At 41.1% G+C, this 17,959-nt stretch overlaps 2 protein-coding genes across 3 annotated transcripts; one reads left to right on the forward strand and one right to left on the reverse strand.

Moving 5' to 3' along the window:
- Positions 1-658: 658 nt before the first annotated feature.
- On the reverse strand, positions 659-12,514 carry stx7l (syntaxin 7-like). 2 transcript variants are annotated; one of them, XM_071903596.2, is made up of 10 exons: positions 12,477-12,514; positions 11,302-11,395; positions 11,013-11,082; positions 10,280-10,370; positions 9,925-10,062; positions 6,103-6,149; positions 5,257-5,347; positions 4,668-4,740; positions 3,398-3,480; positions 659-2,365 (listed from the first exon to the last, which is right to left on the reverse strand). In XM_071903596.2, exons 2-10 carry the CDS (start codon positions 11,384-11,386, stop codon positions 2,273-2,275), a joined length of 771 nt encoding a protein of 256 aa, XP_071759697.1. In that variant the 5' UTR covers positions 11,387-11,395; positions 12,477-12,514; the 3' UTR covers positions 659-2,272. The 2 variants fall into 2 exon arrangements, with proteins under 2 accessions (XP_071759697.1, XP_071759626.1); XM_071903525.2 differs by having other exon boundaries at positions 6,103-6,152.
- Positions 12,515-14,225: 1,711 nt separating this feature from the next.
- Positions 14,226-16,961, forward strand: LOC139919059 (protein LEG1 homolog). Its single transcript, XM_071904720.2, has 8 exons — positions 14,226-14,523; positions 14,619-14,705; positions 14,796-14,869; positions 15,250-15,354; positions 15,632-15,750; positions 15,876-16,017; positions 16,109-16,205; positions 16,810-16,961. The coding sequence occupies exons 1-8, from the start codon at positions 14,226-14,228 to the stop codon at positions 16,959-16,961; spliced, it is 1,074 nt and encodes a 357-aa protein (XP_071760821.1).
- The last annotated feature ends 998 nt before the right edge of the window (positions 16,962-17,959 follow it).

The following is a 17,959-nucleotide window of genomic DNA, read 5'->3' on the forward strand; positions in this document are numbered from 1 at the left end:
CCCGACCTGGTACTATCTCCATCCAAATCCCACCAAATTATATTTATATATTTTGCCCTCCCATTAACTTGTTTCCTCAACCCCCCTCACTCAGCCAAGAACATCCCGTTAGATCGATGCAGAACATCGGCCAACTTCAGTGAACTCTGTGTTTGTTCGGGTCTCTGGTCAGTCAACCGCTCCTCTCTCCGTGCTTTAGAGACGACTGAGAGATGACTCTGCAAATTCAGCAGTTTTTTCTTTTTTTTCTAAATTTAAAATCTGGAAAAAAGATAAGTATATCATATCCAAAGACTATTTGAGTATTGAAGAATATCCATTTCCTGAATTGAAGAAATTTAAAGTGAGCCCAGCCATTTTACCTGAAATGCACTGATTGTCCCATTACACTCCTGCCTAAGGAAGGAACAGAAGGAACAGGTTAACTTGGACGACATGGGAGTCACTTGCACCCAAATAGAGGCATCAAATGACATGTAGAGACGTGTCTGTCATTGACTCTCAGTAACCTGCCAATCTGTTTTCTGTCCTCCCATTTGTTTTGTAGCTTGTGTAAAATGATCACTCTCACCCTGTTTATGCAGTGTAGGTGACTGTTCTGCTATGAAGAACCAGTGGACCATCATAAAAGAAAGTCAATACTCAAACAAGCAGCATCTAGGATTTTTTAATATGTTGAATTCAATATATTATTTCATGCAGAACAATGCACAAACATTTAAGGCCTTTCTCAGAGTGAAAATTTCCCGAGGAAGAAGTTTTGGAACAGTAAATGCAAAAAGTATTTTAAGTAGTAAATAGTTAAAAATCAGATAATTTGTGAACTTCAGGTTCAGTTAATCCATCTGATTTATTCTGAACATGTTAGGCAGCACAAACTCTTAATATTAAAAATATATACACATGGTCAGAATTCACACCTGGGTCAAATAGTAGTGGCACATAATTTTTAGTGTTTTTCTTTAACCTACTTGGACCCCCGGATGGTTTGGATTCACCGTACCAGGACAGTTCAGATAAGTTGTCAAAAGTATTGGAAATTGCCTTTCGACTTTGACTGAGTTTTATGTAATTAAGTATCTAAGTAGGCTAAAACAAACCATAAAACATAATTGCGAGTATTATTTGACCCCGGCCTGCACTATTTACATATTGTACTTACATAATTGGTGTGTAATCATCGGTGGTACGACTACATACAGCAGGTGATTTGTTGAACAAGGTAATGTACCATGCTCCTCTCCTGATTACATGGAATGATTGGCTGATACAGACACAGGAGTGTAATGTCCTGACCACAGATTTAGGATTGATATTGAGGCCACTCCTTGATTTATCGTGAGAATATAAGACCATGCATTTGAATAGAAATTCACTAATTATCATTTTTTATTCATTAAAAGTGTGTAGGATCACAGGTTGATAGATAATAAAGGGGGGTATTGTCCTCACACACAGCACTGCATTAGAATAACCAGTTTGGCCACGTTGCACCATGGCTGGGTTCTATTTACTTTCAATTCATGAAGTGTATTTTATTCACAATTCAACAGCTGAAAAAACTTTCAGTGTGACAGGCTTTTCATATCCAACTGGAGAAGAGGTAATTACGAATGCAGCTGCAGCGTTATTAAAATCTGAAGTGATTGATTTGAAAGTTAATCAGCTCTTGCTCAGCTGTGGGCACCAAGCTGCTGATTCATTACAGCTAGAAATGTTGGCGGTATATTATGTAACCGTTCCCTCCATGACATCACCACACTTTGTTTATCCCCACCTCTGAGAATCAGGTGAAGAGTAAAGCCTTCTCATGCTTTCCTTACATCCTCTAATGCCTGAATCAGATTTTAAGCCCTCTAGAAACATTTCATTTAAACAACTGATTAAAACAAATTCATTAAAAGCTACCAGTGCTAGATTTCACGGTGTGTGAAGGAGTGTATGGTCCTAACACTGAGGAATACAGTATGTTAAAAAAAATCAGTGTATAACAATGATTTCACATGATGCTCTGAGTTCACCTTATGTCAAATTAATCTGCTTTTAACCCCCCTTCCCAAAAAACAAACAAACAAAAAATAATCGATACAATCAAGTAGAAAGAAAGAGACAGATAGACAACGTACTCTCTTAATGACACCCGACATGAGGGGAATGAGAAGAGGAGGCTGCAGAGGAGGGGAGGGGTAGTGTAGCCTTTGTCAGCTCCCCAGATAGTGAGTCAACGGGAGAGGAGGAGGAGGAGGAGGAGAGGAAGAGGAGGAAGCCTTCATCATTTGACAGCACCCCAGATGATGAGTCCTATAACAACAGCAGCTACAGCCAACACTATCATCAGGATGCATATCTTCTTACGGGAGCTCCGCTGGTAGAAAAAAAAAAGAAAGAACAAAACAGTTGTTTTTTTTCCACAAGCAGTCAAGTAATAAATATGTACAAGGGACAACAATCCAAATTTTAATGAAGCGATGGGTTTTTGGTCACCTCTGCTGCCCCCAGTGTGTCTGTCTCAGGCTGATTGATGGTTTTACTCTAAGTGACTCACAGTTTTGGCGCATCCTGGATCACCTTCCCACTCTGCTTTTTCTATTATCTTCTCCTCTGTACCATCTTCTCTTAACCCTTATTTACCCAAGCAAGTTGACTAAGAACTTGGTTAAATAAGGGAGTAGTTGCAGAAGGAGGGCAGGTCATACACACACACACACACACACACACACTGCAACCTGGGAGGAGCACAGTGAAACCAGTCCGTCTGTCCTGTCTTTGTGTCTATCCATCCTCTTGTTGAGGAAGGAATGGAAAAGTACCTACACTAAGCAACATTCTTACATGCTCACTTAATATTGTGGAAATAAACTCAGGCAGTTTGACAGGTTTATTCAATCTGCAGGTTGGGAGCCAAAAAACTCAAACTCTGGATGATTTCACAGAGTTTTATAGAGTTGAATCATGATTATGTTAATACAGATAGAATATAATAAGTATAAGGTCATATAAACAAGACTGAACAACCAATGACAATTATAGTTTTAGCACTTAAGGAGATGTGTAATAAGAGGTGACCACCCTCTTCTAGAAGACAACAAGTTTATTATTATTTTCCCAAGGCCACTTGGTCAATGTTATCTATGAGATTTGGGCATTTGCACATTCCAGGCTCACAGCTCTGTGAGAAACACACAAGATGTTACTTTATAGTTTAATCATATAATGGTGAAGCAGATTCAGTATTCTTGAGTTTTAGGCACTTAAGGTGTAAATATGGGACAAAGACTACACATTAAGGGAGGATATAGGAATGTTGCTCAGTATAGGTACTTTTCCATTTCTTCCTCAACACCCTCTTCTGTTTATCCTCCTCTCCATCCTCTGATACAGTGGGGTTTTTTTTTACCTGGTAGTCTGCAGCCCGTGCCAGCTGCTGCGTGCCACTCTGGACGCTCATGTCAGCATTCTCCACATTGGCTTCTATACTGTCTGCAGAATGCACACAGAAACACACACACACACACACACACACACACACACAAACAGAAACACCAAGTTTTAAAATATAGACAGGTGCAGTGTAGGTGGGCAGAAAGGGGAGCATGCAGTACTCAACACCACACAGTCCCATCTGCCTGCTCATTAGAGGAGTAGACAGACAGGGTGAGGAAGTGCAGATAGGATCACCTGTTTCATTTGTCACAAAGATTAACAAGAGGCACTTGAGCTGCCTGATGTCCCACCATAATCACTGTGATATATTGAACATAATTAGGCATACTAATGAGGTAATTAAGCTAATCAAAGCATTAACTAGTAAATATTTCTGTCAACATAACTATCTCCACATAACACATGGGGAGGTCTATATCTTAAAGTCACACTGAAATGAAAATGAAAAAAGCTCATTCATTCAACTGTCACCTAGTCTCAATTCAAGCCAAAAAAAAGTATTTTATTGTATTTTTAGATCAAAATCTCATTTCTTTTACTTCCTAGAAAACTTCCAGGAAGTAAAAGAAAAAAAAAGTTGCTTCCTGGCGACTTTATCGTGTACCAGGAGACTACCAGAGATTTATGAACAACCCCACCCCTCCGCCCTTCCCATCAAATAAAACTGTGCTTCTCTCCCCAACTGATATCCCATTGGTTCACACTTCAAATTAAGGAAGCAAGACACTCTCAAAATGCTGTTTCATTGTGACTTTAACGCATTAAGGAGTTACAGTAGTTCCAAGAAAATCTGTTATTCCTCATGAATATGCTAATTTATGCAGCAAGGTGCTCCAAAATCTAATCAGATCATCTACTCTATCGGGGGAACCGTGGTGTAAATATGACATTTCTATCATGTATTTTTTTGAGTTATTGTGTTCACAAGAATGTGTCAGACAGACAGACAGACACGCATGTAGCATGGTGGCGGGACATAAAAACATGAAGATACATTTTCATACCAGAAATATACTTTTGCACGTTCTGTAAAACATATCACAACTCCTCAAAATCATCTTGCAACCATGTGGGGGATCCTGGTCCCCAGGTTGAGAATCACTGCTACTGACACTCTAGACAGGCTCTGTGTAGATACTGAGTGGGTAGAGGTTTCTATTATAAAGATATACATTAAGGGAGGAATAGATAGGTAATGTATGTGGACTGTCTGCGCTGCTCACCTATCATGTCTCCCTGCTCATGCACCATCATCCCCAGGTCCTTGAAGATGTCATTGATATCTGTGATGTCCGACTGAACAGAAGAACACAAAGCAAAACAGGTGACTCGTGTATAAGGGGTCCTTGATGATGTCATTCATATCTGTGATATCAAGTGTAGGGCTGCAACTAACGATTATTTTCATTATCAATTAATTTATTGATTATTTTTTCAGTAATCGATCAATCTATAACATGTACCAGATCCCAAAGTGATGTCGTAAAATTGCTTACCTAGTCTGACCAGCAGCCAAAAGTAATTAAAAGTTAAGTAAGTAAAAAGGTAAAAGTATTAATTTTAGAATTATATGAAACTGAGAAAAGCAAGCAAATCTTAGCAGTAACCAGAAAATGTTTGATATTTTTACTTGATAAATGACTAAAGCGCTTCATCGATTATCAAAATTATAATCAATTAATTTTCTGTCGATCGGCTCATCGATTAATCGACTAATCGCTTCTGCATTAATCAAGAGTGAACACAAAAACACAAAGCTGATGATTCATGTATTAGCGGCCATACTGATTTTGGTGTGATTTGTATTTGTACCTCCAGCTGCCTGATGGCCGACTCTCTCTCCTGGATCAGCCTCAGGTCCTCTTCAGTGATGGCCTCAGCCTGAGCCAGCACCTGGGCATCACTGCAGTAGCAGACATACAGTATATTTCAATAAATAATACAACAAAATGCTAATGAGACAGGTCTCTGGGAGATAGCTTCCCCCTGAGCCTGCACTTCGGGGTCACTGGGATTATAAATATGGATGGAAATACACTCAATAAGGCAGCGGAGCATAAAAATAACGGAGATCCTCTGCAGTGAAGGTTTCAGTTTGGGTCTGCAAGCCACTGGAAAAAAACAATGAAAATAGGATAATAAGAAGCATACAGTCAACATGTTGCCTCTCACAAAAGAAGGAGTGTCGCCTTCGGTCCTGTCAGTGACAAAACTCTGTTACATCTTTAAGCTTTTTTCACTGACTGGAAAATCACAACATGATAGCTCACTATGGATGTGTTGACTGAGGATGACTATGGGCAGCTGAAGGACAGTACAATAGTATAAATGTGTAATATCAAGAACTAAACAAGCCAATGTGTTACACTATGTTTTCGAACAGGTATTATCTCAAGAATAGTATGAATTTCCAAAAGTTGACTGTTGTTCTCCTTTGATTCAAATATACATAAAGTACAATATGAATAGTTATAATTATCATATCCAAGATCAAATGTGGAAAAAATGCTGCTCCTAAACCCTGGGTATCTCTGATGAATATACAGTATATTATAATAATAATAAATAAAATAAAAAATACATTTTTAGAATAAAGATTCCAGTACTACTACTACTACTACTACTAATGATAATATTGATCAGAAATAGTTGACCCACCTTTGTAGAGAGGGCGCATGTCCAAAGCTGTCCTCAGGCTGGCCTCCCTGTTGAAGTCAATGAAAATTTAGGGGTCTTAGTAAAGGTATCTATTATAGTAATAATACTGAAAAGGACATTCTTTACAGTGACTATGGGTACGCCAATGATGCAATAGGAACAAGGTGCTACAATACCTACAGCACCCATAGCTATAATACCCACACAGTCCATTAAATATAATTTGATTTAAGAACTAATCTAGTATCGGCGGAATAGTTCAATATTAACAAACTCATGCATGTTGGCCTATCAGAAAATAAAACTGTTTTTTAGCTGCCAAGCCAACATACACTAAATGTGCAACATATTGGGGACACTTTGCATGACATACACTGATGAGGTGAATTCAGGTAAAATCCATTATTAGGGGTCCCAGCACATATTGTATTTGCTGGAATTATTCTGCTTCTTTCTTTCTTTCTTTTTCTCCGCTAAAAGTATCTGCAGCTCAGAAACCATAAGTCCTACAGCAGCCATATTTGGCAGGTGGGCTCCTATGGCCCACCACTACTCAGGCAAGGCAGCCCATGCACATTGGCCAGATGGTGGCGCTATAACAAGCAACTTTACATTTTGGCCAATAACTTCTGAACCGTGTGTCGTAGACTGAAAATATATCACTTTCAATGTCCACCATATTGCATTGTCCACCATTTTGAATTATTTAAGAAACACTTTTTTCGCAACTCCTCCTAGGCCATTCAGCCAATTCAAAAATCCAAACTTGGTGTGGAGATTCTTGGGACCGTCCTCTTTCAAAGTTGTATAAAGGTTATTGATAGGTCAAATGGTTTGGCTTTTATCGACCAATAAACTTTTAACGAAACACGCCATAACACTAAATTGGCCATAACTCATTAACCATTCATCTAATCAAGCCAAAATTTGAAACACATGTTGAGAAGTGTTGCGTGAACACACCCACAAAAGCATTTTGAGCTGTACCACTAGTGGGCGCTACAAATGCAAAAAGTTCATATCTCATAATTGACTGCGTAGATTTTTATGAAAATTTTTACACGTTCTAGGATGATGTCCAAGTCGATCCATGAAAATTGGTCATTATTGATGAAAGTGGGCGTGGCTTATTGCATAATAACCAAATCATTCACCACCTTCATTGGTATTAAGGTCACAACTTGAAAAATTCCTTAAAAATCAGCCGTATGTCCTAGAGAGCTGAAATTTTCAGGACATGTCGGCTGAAGTGAGATAAATCTTTCGTACACTGGTACCTACCCCCGATTCTGACGTCGCCCCCCTCTGTTTATAGCAAAAACTGACTGTGATCCCACAGTGTTGTCTTCCTAAACGGTACATTACAGGAAAAAAACAACATGATTTTTGATTTTTGATCGTCATACCTTAATTAGTAAACAGCCCAAAAATTATAATGATATCTTGAAAACTGAGCGCACAGTAGATGGAAATGTGCAGCTGCAAATAGTTTGATAAATTGACAATGTGATATGTTCAAGATAGTTTGATCTATCTTCATCAAACTAAATACAACTGATGTCTGGACTGTCAAGATGATGTCTGTAAAGCCATGTGTAAATTGATTAATGTGGCACGCTAGTACAGTTAGAATATTCTTTCTGAGGCTTTCAATACGGGTTGGACTAGCACCTGTGACCTATCACTTGTCCCTTTGTTTTGTTTCCCCACTGAGGCACACACCAAAGTGGAAGTTGACAGAGTGGTTAAGCTCAGGTCTTTGGACCACAAGGTTGTGAGTTCAAGTCCCTGATGGACTTTGACCATTTTGAAGTTTCATGAAAAGTAAATCAACACTAAATCACACAGTGCAGAAAACTCAAAGCAGGTGTTTGACATCATTTGTCAATGGCAAAATACCTGAATGTCATCACTGATTGGGGTGTGACCAGACCTTTCAACCCACAGAGAGCAGTGCAGCAGCAGTTTTCTGGCCCATGTGACTTAGTATTCTTTTATTCGTTAATGGAGAGCACTATAATGTTCTATAAAGTGATTAGCACTGTCAGTCTGTCAATCATAGGCTGCAGTATCACAGTACTTCTCCCTTTAGTTAGTTTCTCCTCACTAAACAGGCGTTTGGCTCAGTAGGTAAAGCATCAGCCTTTCATGTGGAAGATTGTGGGATCAAATCCAGACTTGTCCTTTCCAAAGTCGTTAGTCATTAAGGACAAGTAATAGAAAGTTTGGCCGTTGTGAACAACTCCAGCAATGTGGCTGTAATGAAAAGATTAACTTGACAGAAGTCACGGGCCAACACAAAAGCCGGTGTTAGATTGCATGTTCGATCTTCACAACATGTCAATTTTTGTGTGTGTCTTTCTGCCTTCTGTAATGTTTTGTCTATCTGTCTGTCGCCGCTTGTGGCTATATTCTCTTATTGATTTCCCTTATTAAATCTATACCAATAACAAATGAGGAGATGTAGATAAAGAGAAGCAGACGAGGTAGAGAAGGATTTTTAACCTTTGAGACGATTGAGATGTGGATTGTGCAAAAAGGGCTGCAACTCAGTATCAGGATGATGTTTCTAATATTTTGTACATTCAGTGTGTGTTACTGCCCAAGTATTCAAAGCAGTAAGGAACTGTTCCTGCTTATCAGCGTGAACGGAGCAGATACAGGTAGTTCTCTGTGTAGGGAGATAAGTGGGGAGGGAACAGAGTTGCCAAGCAGCCGCTCCTGAGGGAAACACTATCTAAACAGTCGCAAAGGGACCGTGACAGAGTGCTGCTGTGAGAAGAATATCTTGTAAACCTTTCTTTGTAAACTTTCAATTCCAATAAAAATGAATAAAATACTTTTTAGGTTACTTATATTTGCTGGTTTCATTTAATTTAACTTGGGAAATCTATGAGAAACCAACAACAAAAACACAGTCTTTTCACAACTGCATCTCTCCCTGATCCAAGTGTAGAAATAAACAAAAATGTATTGTCGTGGAACAGGATAGTTGAGATATCTCCACAACTTGGTTTGAGTCCAGCTGTGGCCAATGTCACTGATTGCTTTAAAGCGAAACATGCATGTCTATATAAACTCTACTGTCAGTGTCTGTAGAGTTCAGAGACAGAATTGTGAGGAGGCATAAATCTGGGCAAAGAGTATAAAACAACTTCCAAAGAGTTGGGAGATCACAAGAGCTCCATCCTTAGGACACGGAAAAAATATGGAACTACCCAGACTCTTCCTAGAGCTGGTTGTCCAACCAAACTGAACAACTGAGGAAGAAACTCTGTATGGCCAGGTGGAAGCCACTCCTGGAAAAACAGGCACATGACAGCAGGCCTGGAGTTTGAAAAGAGCATGTGAAAGACTCTGAGAGCATGACACAAAAGATTCTGTGGTCTGATGAAACAAAAACTGAACTCTTCTGGGAACTGGGCACAGCTCATAATCGATCTAACACCATCCCTGCATCCCTTTTCAGCGGTAGGGACTAGGAGACTCGCAAGGATAGAGGGAACAATGAATGGGACCACATACAGGCTAATCCTTCAGCAAAACCCGTATCTTGAATCTTGAAAGACTTGAATTCCATTGAAGATCTATTGGACGACCTGACGATAGCTGTTCGACGCTGGTACAGTATATTCTCACATCATTGGCAACTCACTAATATCTTGTCATGTCATTGGCTAATCACTCACTGGAACATTCACACATCACTGGCCGCTCACTGATATCTCGTCTCATCATTGGCTAATCACCCACTGGACTGCTCCTACCCTTCTGACATCATTGGCAACTCACTGATACCAAAACTCGTGATCGGTTACTCACCGATACCCTGGAGCTGGCTCTGACTCGGGCCACAAACTCTCTCTCTTTGTCGGCCACCTGGCGCTGGGTCTTCTGGAAGCTGTTCAGGGCGCTGGAGAAGTCATTCACCAGACGCTCCTTCTGCAGCTTTCTCTGTCGCTAAAAGACACACAATAAAATATTAAGAGAGTTGGCTCTAAAGTTAGAGAGTTAGAGTTAACGGGTTAGGGCTTGTTTGGTTTAGTTATAGTCTGGTCTGTGGTACCTAATCAGTATTAACAAGCAGGGAGGGGATTATGTTGATCGATCAACCAGTTTGGCTAATAAGAGTTACAGTTATGGTAGTTATGGAGGAGTTTAGTGAAGAGTTTAGTACCTGATCAGGGCCAACAGGCAGGGAGCTGAACACCTTGATCAGTCGGTCCGTCTCCTTGGCCAGCTGGTTGCTCTGCTGCTGTTTCTGTTGCCTGGTATCCAAAGACAAAACGACGTCACCCAACAATACAGGCTGAATCCTTTCTAAACGGATAAAGCACAGATAGACTGATAGACTGACAGATCAATGACAGAGACAGATGAATATCTTGGGACTCTACTTGCAGTGAAACTGATTAGCAGGCAATTTGTCTGACCAAACACACACACACAGTCACACACAGTTGTACATTTTTTTGGTTTTGATCAAAGCACTGCAACTCCTTTTTAAAAACCAAATGTAAACCATATGACCAAACCCTATAAAACTCCCAGATATTGGCATCGCTAGTGCCCCAACCTGTTCCTAACGGAGACACTCGGAGTGAATAGTCAGATACATACCAGGTGGGAAAATGTACACCAGCCACCTGCCATGGCTAGTAAGTTTGTCTACCCTAGCAGCCACTTCTGGCAGGTAACTCACCATCATGTGGAGGTTCTTTTCTCTTCTAAGAAGCTTCAATCATGTTTATAATTTAATCTGGCACATGCATGTTTCAATATAACATTTTTCAACTTTAAAAATAGTTAAAGTGGATGATGGATTCTTGGATCAACCAAGTGCTTTGACTGGTGGACAACAACCCCCCCCCCCCCCCCCCCCCCCCTCACCCCCCCACCCCGTAACTCACAGCGTCTGTCGTAGCTGGCTGCTGTCCTGCTCTGTTCCCAGCTGGGACACTCCTCTCTGCAGCTCGGAGGCTGGTGAGGGAGAGAGAGAGAGAGAGAGAGAGGAAGATGGCACACATTCATACTGCGATCTGTCTCGCCAAACAAAACTGTCCATATGTCCATTACGATTTTGTTTGTGTATACTGGAGCTAATGTGTGTCATTATGCCTGTATTACTCAGCAGTGTACTCTTGTGGATGATGGAGCTGATGGTGTGTGTGTTTGTGTGTGTGTGTGTGTGTGTATTACTCAGCAGCGTCAGCTTGTGGATATTGGAGCTGATGTTCTGAGCCAGAGCGCTGGGCTCCTCTGGATACCCAGCCTGGTAGGCCATGGTGGAGAGCTATGAAAACACACAAAAACACCGTCTGTTAGTTAATTAATTAATGAGTCAGGCAGTCAGGAACGTCGGGCTCCGGTACAGTTTGTTTGTTTGTTCTTTCTTCTTCTTTCTTAACTGGCCGAGTGGTGAGACAGCCATGTCTGCCAGCAAGAAACTGACAGACACCCCTATCTGCTCACTCATTGTCATTTGCTCTAGATAAGAAAACATAAATCAACCAGACACCAATCAGTCTAGCTGGCAAGCCAGACAGTCTGGCAAGTTTGACTAGAGCTAAATTAGTTTTTTGACATGTGTGCAACACAAGGCTGGGGTCAGTCCACTGTCAAGTCAATCAATTTGTAATTCATTTGCTAATGATAGAGCGTTCAGTTTCTTTTCTAACAAGCTCGAGGTAAGAAGGTTGAATATAACATCCTCCCCTTGCAGATGTTCTTCAGTATTTGAATTCATGAAAATCGACTTCCTGGGTTGGTAGGATGACTGAACCCAAGTCCAGTATGCAAATGACCAGCTGCTACAGAAGATTACAAACTGAGGCTATCCGACCCATGTGTTATTTCTCTGGGGACGGGTTGAATTCTGTTGATTTTATGGTCAACAAAGCTGGACATTTTGTTGACAAATCATACTTTCCCTATTAGTAAACACAAATTTGCTACAAGTCTCTCTCTCTCTCTGTCTCTCTCTCTCTACAGTAACTGCGAGCGAGAGAAACGCGGAAATCACGTTCGCTTTACTTTGACTAGAAGGAGAATGCATAGAGGTCACCATTCACTTATTATACAACTTCTGTTATTTGTTATTACTTGTTATTAAACTAACACGGTGTTTAGATATGAGCTTTATTCCACTATTAACTCAATTATGCCGCAGGTGCAGAAGTCACAGCTAAGTTACAATCAAAGTCGCAGCACAATTTCAAAATCTCTCTCTCTCGGTTTTTTTGGAGAACAAATGCATTTTCCTCATTCTTCCTCCCCGAGTCTCAAACGGCGTGACAACATCATGCACCCTACTGAATCAGGATTGTTAATCTTTTGTAAATGTTCGATTCGGCGCTGGGAAAGTTTGGTTTTACCTTCCTTGTGACTTGCAGCAGCGACGCGTTTCCTGATTTTCTCTCGCTCCCAAGTCACATGACGGCTTGGGTAAAAGCAAAAGCATTGTGGCAGTATCAGATCAAAAAGAGAAGTGCAATTATTTGCACAGGATTAATCATTCGTGGATAATGTCAGTTGCAGTCGAGGTGTTTATATTCGGAGGATGATTATTATGGGTGATGATGATGATGATGATTTTTTTTTTTATTTTATTTTATTTTTTTTACGTTTTTGGTTGAAATTTCTGTTTTTACACCATGTAAGTGAAGTCATTTAAATCCCAGTCGCCCCTCATGAATAAGAAAAACAGACAAACAAACAAATAATGATGATGGTGATGATGATGATGATGATGATGATGATTAATAGTAGTAGTAGTAGTAGTAGTAGTATTGTTAACCCAGATTCTAAGCCAGAAAAGAAACAAAGAAAGAAAGAAACCTTGGGTAGGTTTAGTGTCTCCCCCAAAAAGCACTGAGCAGTGATTTACCCCAGTCTCCTGCTGCCACTGTAAACTCAAAGGTCAAAATTTTCAAATAGTCCAATGCTCTTTCCTTCCCACCACCCAAGACAGATTTATGAGGGAAACACTGGAATGCAAATGCACAACAAGGGATTTAAAAGGATACTCGTATGTCAGTGCTGACTCTAAACTGCCTTTTGATCAGCAGTTCGATAACTTTACTGGACTTCTACTGTCTACTGTGTAAATCTGGCTGAACTCTGTGTCAACAAATAGAAGTTTAGCCAGGTTAATCAAATCACTGATGCAATGTCCATGGTCCATCTGTGGGACTCTTGATGCATCAGCATGTGATACATCCATTATCTATGCTGCCTCAGGCCATAGGACCAACCATATAGCCTTTGCAAAAAATACGGCCTGCACGTTGTCTCCGATCAATGGGCCTCATTTTGTTCTGGTTTTGTTATATAACTTTAATAGATGATTGTGTAGTATGATGAGAGTCACATGGACCGATTTCCCTAAGTCCACAGGTTTCTGGTTCAGCAATATGAGGTCCTGACCCTGGGTTATTGAACTTTAGGTTCCTGAAAACCAGGACACCGCTTCACCTCTTCCACAGATTGTTGGATAACAGTACACAGTGGTTATTTATTGGCTGGTTGCTGGTGCCCGAATGTGGCTTTACCTCTGTTTTTCACTGCTGATGGTCCCTTTGGGTTACATGCTTTAGAACTTTTTTCAAGTGACTTTCGGTCAATTCATAGGCAGGGGTCAAGTGAGTTTCAGTCAATTCAAAATATAAATTCAGTGTGCTAATGATAGAACATGATCTTATTTGTAATTTCATATGTTGGATGATTCATGAAAGGTTTGTCACATGAGAGGTTTGTCAAGAAAATCCACTTCTTGAATTGATTGATTGCTCTTTTCTGTTTATCCGTCCCTATTGTCCCTATTGTCCCGTCCCTACTGTATTTAAAGCTCTCTTTGATTCTGTGTGTGTGTAGGTGTGTGGGTGGGTGTGGGTGAGTTTCTCTTTCTGAGTATTTGGATTGTATTTTGCCCTGTGTCCACGCATTCTCTTATCTGTCTGTCATTGAGGGTCCACTGCACCACGTCACATGGTGTGTGAGATGAACATTTGAATGTGACCCAAGAGTACATAAGCCACGGGATTTTGAGGTGACCCTCAGTCCAGGTTACACTCTCCTGACTCCTCTCCATCTGACTTTGCAGTCTCCGTCCCGACTTTCCAACCATGCTGCGTCCGTTGGGCCTGTGCCTCCTCCTTGCATGCGCGGTGTCTCTCACCAGCTCTGCCGTAATCTTAGAGAACGGTTTCCCGATCCTGTGGCAGCAAACGGCCGCCCAGCTGACCGACCTGCCCAACCAGGATGGCGTCCTCAATCCCGACCCCTGGCACTACCTCCACCGAATGAGCCTCTACCGGCTGATCATCGCTGCTACTGACCCGTTTATGGGAACCATGGGGACGAACGCCACAGACAGTCCCATTTGGGGACTGCCACTGCAGCTGGGATGGGAGCTGACTTCAGGTAGGACAACAATTATTTACTTTATTTCATCAGTAACAATGCTGTCCATCTATAGGTACCGATCGATGATGTCATGTAATGTGTTGTGTTTGTAGGTCGTCTGGTTGACCCGACTGCTGCCACAACCTGCGGAATGCAAACAGGAGATACTATGTGCATCTCTACTCAGAGCTGGTGGGGATGTAAGTAAGATACACACACACACACACACTTAAACACACATACACACACACACACACACAGACCACTAATGCTATTTCTCTCTCCTCCAGGTGTGAACTACTTTGTCTCTGTGTTGCCCTTCCTGTCTGCCGCACAGCAAGGCTTTATGGGAGAAGGAACTCAGGTACTTGTGAAAACAGTTTTAGTGGACATTAGCAATTTGTCTCAAACTGGAATTGAGGCTGGAAATTATTCTCATAGCTGCACTCATGGGATATTTTTTGTAGCTGTTGTTTTCTTGCCTTCACTTCCAAACGTGGAAACTACAATACACTTCACATCACTCCATCCAATGTAGCAAGGTGGTAAATAAAGGCTATAAAAACACAACTCAAATATTCCACCTTGCAATATTGTTAGATAATAGCTTTGTCTTCACCAGATCTTCACTCAGACTAAAGCTTTGAGCGTCTTTTCTTCATCTTGTCCGCATTGCAGTTAGCAGATGATGATGGCAGTGATGAAGATGATGATGATGATGATGATGATTGTTATTATTATTAGGTCCAGATGCAGGTGCCTGTGGGTGTCGAGGACTATTGCACCACCTATACTGACTGTGCTACTCGCTTCCCTGATCCCATGGCTAAGTGGGATGCTTTCTTCCAGGTACACACACACACACACACACACACATACACACACACACACACACACACACACACAAGCGTGCACACACACACACACACACACGCACAAATACAAATACATTAGTGTTTTTAATTGACTAGTATTTGAGTAGCTGACATAGAGATATAACCCCCTAGTGTGCACACAAACATACTGCAAGTCAGATACCATGATTTTTGCTGTTTTGACCATGTCTGTGTGTGTGTGTGTGTGTGTGTGTGTGTGTGTGTTTCTGTGTATATGTGTGTGTCTAAAGGGTCTGAAGGCTGCTGCTGATTCCCCTCAGTCTGATCTTGAGAAGAAAGACAGTATCCTCGGTCTGTTCTGGGCTGCCCAACAATCCTCGATGTATGCCTCTGCAGCATGCAACGCCAGGTATCTATCTATCTATCTATCTATCTATCTATCTGTCTATCTGTCTATCTATCTATCTATGTAAACAACTTCTCTCCTCCTTTCCCTCTCTCCTCTTCTGTCTCCCCTCCTCTCTTCTCCTGCAGACAGAGCCACTACTCGGCTCCTGAAGTGTCGTTCGCCAACAGCTGGATGAACTCAGCAGAATACATAGCAGCCGCGCACTTCCAGTCCAACATCCAAAACTCTGTGCAGTTCATGACTCCTCTGCCAAGCCGAGTTTTAAAGGTATACATAGACCTCCATCTATCTATCTATCTGCCTATCTATCTATCTATCTATCACATTCGGATGACCTCCCTCTTATCTATCTGTGTAGGAGGGAGACGAACCACCTAACATCGCTGATCTGAGCCAGGAGGAGAACCACACACTGTCAATCTTCTCCTGGATGAGAAACATTAACAGTCTATTGGGTAGGACACACACACATACACACACACACACACACAGTAGGGTTTGTTCGATCGATATACAGCCTATATAGCTCCTATATAGTGTCCTATATAGCTGCTTGTACCAATACCAATGTTTTTCTATTGATATTTTGTGTCGATCGTGAATATGGTCAATATTCAAAATGTGATCATTTTCTTGCCCAATAAATTCCCCTAAAAAAGTATAAGAATTCAGTGTTTCCCCCAGAATTTTATTCTCGACAGGGTGGAAAAGTCTCTGAAATAGTATTTACACCATCAAGTGACAGTAAAATCTCCACTGAAACCAATACAAATGAAATTATTTTAGGTGGATTGGCAGCCAGTGCACCTATTCAATGGCAGAGTTAATTTACCAAAGCATTAATGAGCAATTTGTGCAAAGAAAATCTAATTTCGTTGGCGCTTTCACAGAGTTTTTTTATGAAGCTCCAGGAACCTCCGTTATATCAGCATCAAACCACATGAATGGCCAATATGTAACAACAGGCCAACATAGGCCTTTAGCATGATGCTAGAGAGAAAGGGTTATTTTTAGAGCATTATTAGGCTATTAATGATTAAAATGTGTGCCTTTTCCTAGGTGGATCACTGGTGCGTATGTGGCGTGGCGCCATGTGTTCAGTGGCCACCAGAGAGAAAGGCAGAGCTCTGCTGGAGCAGGTCTTACTGAATCCCGGCTTCGCCTCAACCACCTTCCTCTCTATCATAGCTGGAATGACTACTGGCTGCTGAGACACATACAAACACACACACACACACACACACACACACACACACACACACACACACACACACACACTGAATAATCTGATTACAGATGTTTTTTCATTAATGGAGGATTGCTTTTTGAGTTATTCAGACGCATGTCTGAATAAAAGAAAGGTCATTTTGGCATCAGATTAGACACAAATAGACACAACTGACATCTCATTGCCTTCAAGAGAAATTGTTCATTTCATGTTCTCTGGATTTGGAAGGAAAAGTAATCCAAATGCAGCTGAAAGTACGTTATGTCATTCAGCGTAGGCCACAGTCTGTAGCAGAGAGGAACCTTATCAATGGGTGCTGTAACTACCTTTGTGTTTTCCATTATGTTTGTCATTGTTCTGTTGACTGTATTGTCAATGTTTGTGTCCCAATAAACTACCAACAACCCTCAGTTTCACTGTTAACAATGTACACACTGCTTCTTCTTTATTTGTGATTTAACTGTTGTTGGAGACCCAAACTTAATGCATTACCGCCCTCAACACGTGGTGTGTGTGTGTGTGTGTGTGTGTGTGTGAGATCATGCACTGAAGCGTAAGTCATCAGTGTCCTCTCTTTACAATCTGTAGAGGGAGAAATGGCAAAGAAAAGATGGACAACAAAGATGAGTAGATTAGTGTAATGTTCGGATGTTCAGTTCACTGAGATGCAATACTAGTAACTGCGTTGTCTTCAGCAGATGAAATCAGCTCTGAGCCAGAATCCACAGACTCAGACTGATATGAGTACACGAATATCCAGGCAGTCGCAAGCTCAGAGCGCCACTTGTGTGGAAAGAAAGGTCACTGACATCATGGCTGTTGCAGGTGGATTATTTTGCTCTAGTCATTCTCCAGTCTAACAGCTCCCCCTAGTGGTCGTTTTATGTAAATACTAACTAGTGGTTATATGGTGTAAGTACCTAGCATGACCATGTGGCATTACCAAGCATGACAAGGGATTATATGATGGAAATATTGCAA

The sequence above is a fragment of the Centroberyx gerrardi genome, chromosome 18, assembly GCF_048128805.1.
Source record: "Centroberyx gerrardi isolate f3 chromosome 18, fCenGer3.hap1.cur.20231027, whole genome shotgun sequence".
Classification (NCBI taxonomy): Eukaryota; Metazoa; Chordata; class Actinopteri; order Beryciformes; family Berycidae; genus Centroberyx; species Centroberyx gerrardi.